General features: G+C 44.4%; 1 protein-coding gene across 1 annotated transcript; it reads left to right on the plus strand.

Moving 5' to 3' along the window:
* Window positions 1-702: 702 nt before the first annotated feature.
* On the plus strand, window positions 703-3366 carry TAS2R40 (taste 2 receptor member 40). The gene has a single exon (XM_043872732.1). The coding sequence runs from the start codon at window positions 1792-1794 to the stop codon at window positions 2746-2748; it is 957 nt and encodes a 318-aa protein (XP_043728667.1). The 5' UTR covers window positions 703-1791; the 3' UTR covers window positions 2749-3366.
* The last annotated feature ends 8958 nt before the right edge of the window (window positions 3367-12324 follow it).

A 12324-nucleotide genomic window follows, 5' to 3' on the forward strand; every position in this document is an offset into this window, starting at 1 on the left:
GAGAAGACAGATTTTTGTGTGTACATATAGGCAGTCTCCTAAATTTAGATGTTGGCCTACAGAATAAAAATCAAATGTCGGTGAACCACTGCTGTCCAACATCAGGCACTACAAGATAAAGTACAGCTTTAGACCAGATTTGACCCAAGACCCATTGGGCTCTAGGTAAGACCTTGGTTCTCAATGGTGACTGTGAGAGCTCTTAGCTTTTTAAAAATACAGCGTGCCTGGGCACTGTCTATCTGACTCTTTTCCTCATTGTCTTGTGCTTTATTGTAAATACTTCCTAGATGTTATGTTTTTACAAATTGAAGTTTTGTGTAACCCTTTGTTAATCATGTCTATTAGTGCCATGTTTCTTTTTATCTCCCAGATTCTGACTAAATAGATGTGGAATGAGTCCTGAGCATATATATATATATATATATATATATACACACACACACACACACACACACACACACACACATATGTAATATTTTATATTTTATTTTATGCTTCATTGATTATATTATACTTTATATTATATTTTAGTGATTTATATATTTATGAAAGTGAAGGTATTAGTTGCTGAGTCACACCTGACTCTTTGCAACCCCACCAGGCTCTTCTGTCCATGGGATTCTTCAGGCAAGAATACTGCGGTGGGTAGACACTCTCTTCTCCAAGGGATCTTCCCAAAACAGGATCAAACCTGGGTCTCCCACATTGCAGGCAGATTCTTTACTGTCTGAGCCCCCAGGGAAGCCCATATATATTTATAAATATTTGATATTTTACACACATATATATGTTAGAGTTCATTCTGTTACACAGCCAGGGGAAAGAAGTAGGGAATTAAATTTCAAGTAATGATGTTTTGTCACATTTTCCAACTTCAAGACTATGTTCAAAACACTCTGAAGGCTTCCCAGGCTAACTCTACCTGATTCTGGGCACAAACAGTGACACGGATCTCGGTAAATTAGAATTCATGATAAACACACAAACAATGAAAACTGCCATATGGGAGCTTTTTGTCTCTAACCCAAATGACATCCAATTTTGGCTTTTCTGAGTACTGTTTGAGGACACTATAATAGCTAGCTTTTCTGAAAGAAACTTGATTCTAAGTAAAAATGATCAGATATGAGCTGATGGGAAATTCTTACTCATAAACTAACCATAGGAAAAAAGCCTCTACCCAAATAAAGGAGATAACAAAGGAAGCAGGAGAAAGCAGATCAAAAGAATCGGCTGGCATTTTCATGGATAATTTAACAGGTAACAAGTCTTGTTAGATAAGAAAAAAAGACTGTGATTCCTAAACTGGGACCCTTGCCCTGTAAAGTCAGTAAAATGTGGACTTAAATAAGGTAGGTAGGTTGGAGATGAAAATGGCAACCCACTCCAGTATTCTTGCCTGGGAAGTCTCATGGACAGAGGAGCTTGGCAGACTACAGGCCATGAGGTCACAAAGAGTCGGACACGACTGAGTGACTAAACAACAAAGGTAGGTAAGGTAGGAGGGTGCTGGGGTAGGAACCTGTCTCAATTTTTTTTTTCCCCAATGAGCTCCTGAAAGCCCAAGATAAATGGGTTTTGATGAAAGATGGAGGCAGCCGGCAACCAGATCCTCTCATCATTTGCATTTCAAGCCTCTAACTTGTGGTCACGTGACAAGCAAATGAAGAAAAAGGCAATAACCATTAACTGGAAAGAAAACACATAATTACACTGAGTCAGGATCACACAGTTGCAGAGAAGGCACCAGTTCTTTAGGAAGAAATCTGAACATCAGAGCCAAAGAGGATGGTGACAGTGAACACATTTGCGACAGATAAAGATACGACCAGGTTTAAGATCGTCTTCACCTTGGTGGTCTCTGCAATAGAGTGCATCATTGGTATCGCTGGAAATGGCTTCATTACTGTCATCCATGGGGCCGAGTGGGTCAGAGGCAAAAGACTCCCCGTTGGTGACTGCATTCTGCTCATGCTGAGTTTTTCCAGGCTCTTGCTACAGATTTGGATGATGCTAGAAAACACGTACAGTCTGCTGTTCTGGGTCATCTACAATGAAAAAAGAGTATACATACTTTTCAAAACCATTGTCATGTTTCTGAATTACTCCAACCTCTGGCTTGCTGCCTGGCTCAATATCTTCTATTGTCTCAGAATCGCAAGCTTTACTCACCCGTGGTTCTCCGTGGTGAAGAGGAAGGTCATGGGGCTGATGCCTGGGCTTGTGAGGCTGTCCTTGTTCTTCTCCTTTTGCTCCAGCTTCCCCTTCTCTAAAGTTATCTTCAACGTGTACGTGAACAATTCCGTCCCCGTCCCCTCCTCCAACTCCACTGGGAAGGTGTACTTCTCTGAGACCAACATGGGCAACTTGGTTACCACCCTTTACCTGGGGATCTTCATCCCTCTGATCATGTTTATGTTGGCGGCCACCCTGCTGATCATCTCTCTCAAAAGACACACCTTCCACATGAAAAGCAGCGCCACCGGCTCCAGGGACCCCAGCATGGAGGCTCACCTGGCGGCCATCAAAGCCATCAGCTACTTCCTCATTTTCTACATTCTCAATGCGGTTGCTCTGTTTCTTTCCATATCCAACATCTTTGCCGTCAACAGCTCCTGGAATATTTTGTGCAAAATCATCATGGCTGCCTACCCTGCTGGCCACTCAGTGCTATTGATCTTGGGCAACCCTGGGCTGAAAAGGGCATGGAAGCGCTTTCAGCACCAAGCTCATCTCTGCCTGTAAGGGCAAACCCACAGGGGACCTGCTCCAATCAAGCTCTGACTTCTCTTCTCCTTGACCTCTCTCCCAACCCATCTTTTCTTCCCTAATCTGCTCTGACACTTCTCAGGTAACTGAATTCGTTCATGAATGTGAAGCTGAATTTTTTAACTTGAGATTCTAAGTAGAAGTAGCTAAACCACTAAGATGGATTTATGAAAGCTCCTTAATCTATGGTCGTTTGCATCCTGTCCTTAGCTCTTCTCTATTTCCTCCCCCACTGAACCTTAAGGAGAGGGTAACCAGACATATCTGTTTGCCTTGGATGAGCTCTGTTTGTGCCTGTTGGCATTTTTCATCCCTTAATTCCCAAGGATAGCTTGGTCTGTATGAAAAATTACATGGTCACCCTACTTAAGAAACCCCACTAACCCACAGTCAAGAAAAAGGAGGGCTAGTGACAAGCATGGTGTGCATCTCAAGGGGTAGAAGGGACATCTGAATGCCTACAGAAAAAGGGGATCCAGGAGAGAAAATCTGGCCCAAATTTTGAAGTGGTGCAGAAATTTCAAGGAAAATGAAAAGTGAAGAAAAAGGCTTTGGACTTGGCTAAAAGAAGGTTGGGCTTCCCTGGTGGCTCAGTGGTAAAGAATCCTCCTGCCAGTACAGGAGACAGGACCCAGGTTCGATCCCTGGGTCAGGAAGATCCCCCCTGGAGAAGGAAACCCACTCAAATGGCAGGAAACCCACTCCAGTATTCTTGCCTGGAAAATCCCATGGACAGAGGAGTCTGGCAGGCTATAGACCCTGGGGTCGCAGAAAAGTCAGACACAACTGAGCAACTAAACAACCACCAAAGGTTAAGGATGAGGTGGCACTCAGATCACAGGAATTTCCAGAGATGATGCGACAATGAAAACAGTGAGGCATTTTGTTTTTTTGTTTTTTTTTTCAGTGAGGCATTTTGTAAAGCCCCGTCTTTTCAGGAGGCTGGTTGGAGGTAAAGATGAAGCAGAGGGTGGCAGGGGGGTAGTGGCTGGTCAACTGGATGCTCTATGTTTCCAGATGAGAAGGGACAATGCAAGAAGAAAGGAAAGGAAGAACAGAGCAAAAAGAGCGATGTGAGCAGGAAGCAGAAATCAGAGAGAGGCCAGACTGGAGGATCGTCTCTTTTGCTTCCCTCCTGGGTGTGTGATAATATATGCCGCGCCAGTGCCTCTGGCTTTACCAGTTCTGGGTCACCTGGCGGAACTAGCAGGGTAGGGCAGGGTATCTAGGAGGGACTGCTGGATAAGGAAACACTACTTACTGCTCACTGTCGCTCTCCAGAATGAGACCCTCGGCAGAGCCTCTGAAGGCTGATCACAGAATAAGACAGCCCTCCTCCCAGATATCTTGGAACCAGAAGTTAGGAGATTGGGTTTTCTTGTATTGGGTATTTTTAAAATCAGAATTATTAAGGTAACGGGGAAAAAATGCTACTGATCATATCAAGCTTAAGAGGCTAAGTGAAAATGTGAGGTCATAGGCAAGTGCTAAATTCTGAGTTCCTAGACCTTTGAGCACTTTTTTCAGAGAGTCCCTTACCTCCTAAGTGCAAAAAAATCACACATACACACACACATATTCACTCACATTCATCCCTTTATAGTTCATGTAGCTTGGTACTTACTCAACTGGAAAGGAAAATGTTTATAAAAAACACACTCTTTTGATAGCTTTCCTAAGCGAAATTTACTTAAAACTGTTTAAGGTTGGCATGACAGTTATCGTAAAAAAAAAATAGATTTTGAGGTTTCATTTCAATGCCTAAAGAAAAGAGGAATATACATTTTTTCCAAATAATACAAGCACTCATACATACTGAAAAACAGAAAACAGATTCAAAGTCACCATGTCATTAATATGAACATTGCTAAGAAAATAAACTGTATAATGCTTCTCTGTGCTTATTATGAAGAAATAGTATCTCATTTGCAAAAGCGGAAGGACGTAGAGAGTTAACAAGAGCTTTGAGGACGATGACATCCTTATCAATAGTGTATGTTGCCCCACTTTAACCAGACCAAGTTCTCTCCTTGCTACTCCTCCCTCCCTCCCCTTTTTTTTCTTGCTTTCTATAGAATGCACCTAAAGTTCCACAATGGACCAGACTACCCTGCCTTCGAATTGGTTGACTCTGGACAGAAACCAGCATTCCTAGGGGATTCACTTTGCAAACTCTGCACAACACCCCTGTCCCCTGGGAGCAGTTGAAAGTTATGGCAGGAGGGATTTCTTTACCCACAAAGTCACCCCCACCCCCAACACATTATCCACCACGTGGAGCAGTCTCTACTGAATAAGAGACAACAAAGCAGAAGTTCAATCAAGCGGTAACAAGTCTTGAGATGAGTGAGGTGGGGCTGAAGCCAAGGGCAGAAATCAGAAGCCATCAGGGAAGGAAGGGCAGGAAGAGACACCGGGAGAGAAGGGGGCCCTCCACCCAAAGCCCCCGTGCAGTGAAGCACACTCCCCACAGGAAGGGGCAGAGTGAGATTTCTTACACACTCAGGAAGGCGGGTTTGTGGGAAGCGAGGGTGAGGGTGGGGAACAGAGCTGCAAGCACTGGGGGAGGGAAGGTGTGAAGGTGCTAAGCTCGGAAGACAAACTTGGCCAGTCTCCTTGGAAGAAGCACTCTGCTGACAATTCCTGCCTGGGCCTCCAGAGAGTGTTCCCACAAACCAGGGAGCAAAACCTCTTCAAGAGCTTTCCATAGGAACTTCCTGGCCGAGACCCTTCCCAGGGTGGGGTGTGGTATGGTAGGGGTGCTCTGTCTGCAAAACTAGCCTGTCAACCAGCCTCACTGAGGGGAAACGGGTTGTTTTTAAGTTTTTGGTTTGTTTCTCATTTGGTTTTCCTCTTTGCTTTTAGTAAAGGGTCTAAAGAATGTTCCACCCTCGCTCAGCTGCGTCAGGAGAAAATAAGAGAAAAGTGGTTTTGAAGTTAGTCCAAAGCGAAACAGAACCAGTAATCCCTTGGGTTGGATTTGGTTCGGGTGTGGCAGAAGCAGTCAGAGGGGATCCAAGCAAGGAAACAGACTCATAGACTTAAGAGAAGGAACTATGGTTGGGTGTGGGGTGAGGGATGGTTAGGGATTGACCAGCAGGTACACACTGCTACATTTAAAACGGATAACCCCCAATGACCTTCTGTATAGCACTGGGAACTCTGCTCAATATTATGTAACAACCTAAACGGGAAAAGAATTTGAAAAAGAATAGATACATGTGTGTGTGTAACAGAATCACTTTACTGTACACCTAAAACTGACTACAACATTGTAAATCACTGATACTCCAATATAAAATAAATAGTTTTAAAAAATAACTAAAATAAAATTTTTTTTTTAAAAAAAGGAAACAGCCATAAAATAGGACATTTTTAAAAAAGAATCCCAAGGTGGAACATTCATGGAAAAATCTCACCTCGGCAGCTGCAGCCCTCTGCCAAGTCCCACCTTCCTCTCTGCTACCCTGAGGTCCCCAGAGTCAAGATGACTGAAGCTTGGGGTTCTGGCTCGGCTTCTTACGGGTGTGTGACTCAGGCGTGTTACTGCCTGTCTCTGAACCTCAGTTTCTGTACCTGTAAAGTGGGAATAATGATAAGAATATCTACCGCCCAGGATTTTCTATCTCAGCCTCAGAAATGAGTGAGAGAAAACACTGGCCCAGAGTAAGCTCTCAGGGACCATTGGCTGTTGGTTGTCTAAAGGTGAGGGATGGGAGGCTGAGAGGCAGGGTGTTGGAGAATGAGGACACGCAGATGTCAGGAAATATTCTCTCGATGTTTTTCAACCATTTAAACATGCAAAAAGCATTCTTGGCTCATGAGTTCTACAAAAACAGGCAGTGAGTTGGAGTTGACACCCCCAAACCCCAGTTTGCCAATCCTGCACCTGGCACTTTCTCCAACCCAAGGGGGCACTGAAATTCACCACCACTTATCTTCACTGTAAACCCGAGACACTCATCATGACAACTTTTGCCATGCTTTGAACACGGCAAATTTCTGAATATTTTGGCCACTTCCAATTTCTCCAGCTTTCATCCACCGCTTTGCAATCCCTAAAACACAACCCTTTAATTGTTTGTGAAAAGCAAAGACGCATCTAACTTCCTGGTCCCTCCTCCCCCATCACCTCTCCCATCACGATGCTGTTACGGACAGACATACAGGCCCCAAGTGAGTTTCTATCTAAAGCTCTGAGTGGGACCACCCTGAAGCTACTCAATCGATAACAAGGAGTAAAGGCTGGCAGACAGGTTCCTACAGAGTCCCTGGGAATGTTGTGGAGGCTATGTCTCCGACTCTGAAATGATCACACTCTTACAAACTCCCGCTGTCAGATCAGACCCTTGGCTGCCTTTCTCTTTGTGGATCTGATCCAGGGGCACCGTTTACATCTCTGCATTCTTTCAGATGGTAGGTAACTGGCTGGTTTATTATACGATGGCAGGAGAGGCCTAGCGTCAGTGTGGCACCAGAGAAGGACCTGGAAGATCCTTGGTGTCAAAGATCTAGATTTGAGTCTCCACTCGGGTGATCTTTGGAAAGTCAGTAAACCTTTCTCAGCCTCAGTTTCCCTGCCCAGCAAACAGAGATGATGGTAATATTCACTTCAAGGGGTTGTTTGGAGGTTCTGAGGAAATAATACATTTGTGCATAATAAACCAGAAACCTCCATATGAAGGTAAATGCATTTATTCATTCAACAAAAGTGTACTGTGTATGGGCTACTCCCTGAACTGGATACTGAGAACTCAAAGGTTAAGGCCACAAAACTTTCACCTCCCTGAGCTCAGAGGCTGGGAAAGAACAACTCCTTAAACTACAATGTGGAAAACACTTCAGGGGAGGTCTGTGTATTGCGGGGTCAGCGCTGAGCCTCAGACTGCAAAGGTTCATAATTAAAACCCCTTCTCTACAAAATTTTACAAGTCCTGATCTTCCTGCTTTATCTCCTTCTGGGCTGGAGAGAGAGGAACTCAGAACAGAACGCTTATGTCTCAGTCTCACTGGCCAGTTAGGAAAGATCAGGGCAAAGAGAAGCAACGTCCCACCAAGCATCCTTGGAGGTCCCCGTCAGTCCCACCGAGCATCCTTTGAGGTCCCTGTCAGTGCCTGCAGACGCAAAACACAGGGGTCCTGTTACCTGGGGCCCTCCCTCGGAAAAGCCGCTGTTTGCATTCCCCACCACCCCCTGCCCCCCGCCAAAGCCCTCAGAGATTGCAAATAAATCCCTGGCTTATTCAAACCAGATGCTACAATATATCATGGCCGGAAGCCCTGAGTGCACCTGGGACCATGAGTGACAGAAACACTTCACAGGGAGAGGATGGCAATTCGACTCTTGGGAAAGACAGGAGACCTCATGGGATCCCGGTTTGGCTCCTAATCTCATCTCACTTAGTGGAACAGGCCCACAACTCACATTCTACTCATCAACACAGCAAGAAACATGTGTTTGCCTATGGATTCAAAGGCCCAGAAAGATGCCTTGGAAAACTCAGCCTAGCCATGTGGAGGGCTTGTCTGTACAGGGGCCTGCAGCCACCCTCCAGTCACGATTTGACTTCCCAAGGGAGAACAGAGTATCTATCAGGAGATTGGTGTGGGGGTGTGGGCGAGAGAAGCTGGACTCCGTCTGGATCCTTTGTTGAGGTTGGAGACAGAAGGAACTGTGGCTTAACTCCTACCCTCACCGCTCACTCGTCGCCTTCCACCTCTGATCACCTGCCCTAGCAGGGGGCCTATCCCAGGCTCCCCACCCCACCCGTGTTAGTCAGTCATGTCCTATTCTTTGGGACCCCATGGACTGCCATCCACCAGGCTCCTCTGTCTGTGGAATTCTCCAGGCAAGAATACTGGAGTGGGTTGCCATTCCCTTCTCCCAACCCAAGAATCGAACTTGGTTTTCCTGCACTGCACAGATTCTTTACCATCTGAGCCACCATGGAAGCCCTCACCCCACCTGAGATGGTCCTTATAGGCAGCAGCATCAGGAAGTAGGACTGGGTGAAGTCCTCCGTGCTCGTGGAGGGGCGTGGAGACAGCAACAGAAAGGAGATATAGTCACAGGCAAGCTCTGGCCACAGAGGGACTGAGGTACATGAAAGGAAAGGCCATGTGACCCGGTGGGTCTCTGGTTGAGCAGATGATAGAACGATGCTCCAGAGAATCAGTACCCAGACGGCGTGGTAGACGAAGCTCAAAGTTCAAGCTGCAAACAGACAGTTGGATCTACTCTCCACACTGCCTGAGGCAGCCTGCTGACAAAGGAAAATCAGCCACAGTCATGCTGGAAGACTAACTCATCTATCTCTTCCCCAAAACCTTGGGCCAGGACCTCCATCACATCACAGCAGAATGAAGGCTAAGTGGACTCCATCCATCAGTTAATAACGGTGAGGAAGATGAGCAAGGAGGCTAAAATGATTTGCTCTGGAGTGTGTTCAGTTCGCTGTGCATTTATGTTTTATAATGTTTATTTTTGACCAAGATTTGTTCAACTTTATGTGAGATTTAGGTTAATGAACAAAAATCAAATATCTCCAAATACTGCAAGCTATAGTTTTAACCTTTGGGTGAACTAATCAAATTGTTAGTAATACTTTTGCCTCTGCAGTTTATCTTAGCATGAACTATTTAACTAATTTTCGTATCTGTATCTTAATATTGAAAACCACTAATACAGTTTAATGTTTTGGCACTGATTGTATTCATTGTACCTGATGGCAGAAATTTTTGTTTTGTTTTTTATTTCAAAGGCTAAGTAGTAGCTGAAGAAAGTGTCTGGCAACTCCTGATCTGAAGAGGTCATTCCACAAAGTCAAACCCTATGGCCTGAGTCTCCTTCCTCTTGGGTCCCCCATGGCACAGGGCTTTGTGACCACCACCTCTTTTAAAATTCTCCATCCTCGACTTCAGATCTGTTCAGCTGCCTGGTTTTTCTCCTGTTTCCTTATCCATCAATCACCCTTCAAACATAGAACTCATCACCATTTCTGCACTTCATCTGCCACCATCACTAACCAACCAGGCAGGTTTCAAAGCTGAAATTCCCATATCTCAGAAAAACTTTGGAGTCTGGGCAAACCAGAGCCACTGGTCTCCTTAGCACCACCCAAATGACCGAGGCTATATTCAGCTTTCTGAATATAGAAACTGCAGTCATGATATTTTCTCCTGCTCCACTCCTTTACAAGCACATGTACACACACTTGAACTTCACACACGCACCTGATGAAAAGCCTCCTGTTATGATAGATCTTCCGACTGGCATATGCATCTCAGGCCGTCCTTTTCTGACAGATCTTGCTGCTTTTTTTTTTTTTTTCAGTCTACAGAGTATAACCATCTACAGGGCCTAAAGCCTTGGTTCTCTTGTTAAACTTCAATTATGGAAAATTTCCAACATATGGAAAAGAGGAGAAACAATACAAAGATCCTCTGTGTTTCACAACCTCAAGTACTACCAACATTTTACCAGTACTGTCTATTGAAAGTATTTGAGTAGGGTTATTCTATGACTCAAATATTTCCAGTAGCCTTAACCCAAAAGATTCTGTGGGATCTAAAGCAGGCAATGGCAGCAACTTTGTGTCGTTTCCCCTAAATGCCACGGGCATTCTCAGTCTGTGTTTTGATTGCCTTCAAATTGCCATTTGTCTGTTTGTCCTGTGAATTACGGCTCTTCCAGTTCTCCTTTGCCAATGTCAACAATGGTATGTAGGCTCTGCTGCACTTAACTTGCTCAGTTGCCTCAGTCATGTTCGATTCCTTTTGACCCTATGGACTGTTACTCACCAGGCTCCTCTGTCCGTGGGACTCTCCAGGCAAGAACACTAAAGTGGATTGCCATGCTCTGCTCCAGGGGGTCTTCCCTATCCAGGGATCACACCTGTGTCTCCCGCATTGCAGGTGTATTCTTTACCCACTGAGCCACCTGGGAAGCCCAAAGTTAGCTCAAGTCCCTCTAAAAATGGTTCTGCTTATTTTTCCTGATTCCTTTGTCTCTTTGGCCATTTGTAATGAGTGCTCAGCAACACAGACCCTGCAGCTGTTCTGTTTTCTCATAAAACAGTTTGGTAATTTCACATTATTCTTTATTTTAAGGAATTCTACATTAGTCCTAAACTACCTGTTTTTGTTCTCATATAAAAAAAATTAAGAAGGAAAATGTCAAGATCCTTTTGTTCATTTTTTTCTCTCAAAACTAGGTTTTAGTGACTTTCCAAATCTCTTTTCCAGCTTTCCTAAAGAAAGCTTAGGGCTGTATTTCTGAATTCTCAGACATTCTCACCGAAGATCTGTGGCAAAGTTGTTCTCTGGAGAAGAAAGGGAGGAAGGAAGGAAGGGATATTAGGAGGAAGGGAAAGAGGGAAGACAGGAGACAAAGAAAAGAAATCCCTATGTGCAGAATTGTTTTATTTCCATTGTGTAAATTCAACCACAATGATGGAATTTGAACTAACAAGGAGATGTCACTGGACCGGAAGTGGGGAGAGGAGATGCACACCATCCATGCCCTCTTGCTGTGGGAATGAACTACAACTGCATACTCTGTCTTCCCAGGCAAAATAGAAGAAATATTGAACTTAATGATTCCAGAGCTACACAACCCAGATTTCAACACAGTACTAGCTCTGTAGATTTCAACACGGTACTAGTTCTGTGACCTTGGGCAAGTTGCTTAACTCCTGGGAGGCTCGATTTCCTCATCTTTAAACTAGAGGTAATAAACATCTCTCTCATGGGGTTACTGTTGTAACGTGCAAAATTCTTAGAATAGTGCCTTGCATACCTTAGCCACTGTATCGCGCGTTTCATGTTATTGTTCGGGACCGAAAATCAAATGGTGTTATATAGACTTACCGCCACTAGGTGGCACCCTCCTCATTTCTGCAGCACAAACCCTTTCTGCAGAGTTATTTGCTATTCAACACGCAAGAAGTCTATAGTTCCTTTCGGAGAAGGAAATGGCAACCTATTCCAGTGTTCCTGCCTGGAGAATCCCATGGACAGAGGGGCTTGGTGGGCTACAGTCTATGGGGTTGCAGAGTCGGACAAGACTAAGCAACTAACACATGCACACACACACACACACATGCAAGAAGTCTTTAATTCAATCATAGGAGAGAACTGACATTTCCCCCCCTTTCATCTCCCAGTTTAAGCTTCATATTTTCCTTTGAAAATCCATTAGGAACCCAGTTAGTGATCCTTGAGTGCAGCCATCTGTAAAACTCCAGGCAGAAGTTATTTTCAATCTTATAAGAAATAAAACCAAAGTCACAGTAGTTCCTGTTAGAGAAGGGTCAGCCCCCTGATACTTGCTTTCCTTGCCTCTCTCCTCTCGCTCAAAAGAAGACAAGATGGCTTCAAATGTGACTCCATTTATCACATCACTCGATTCCCTGAAATGATCTCCCAGAAAGGAGACTGACCTAAATCACTTGAACAATAGTTCACGTCTATAAATATTTACTGAGCTACTGTATATGTGAGATACTATGGCAAGCAGTAACAATATAAGGTGAATAAGAACCATATAGAAAG

This window comes from Cervus elaphus, chromosome 18 (assembly GCF_910594005.1).
Source record: "Cervus elaphus chromosome 18, mCerEla1.1, whole genome shotgun sequence".
Classification (NCBI taxonomy): domain Eukaryota; kingdom Metazoa; phylum Chordata; class Mammalia; order Artiodactyla; family Cervidae; genus Cervus; species Cervus elaphus.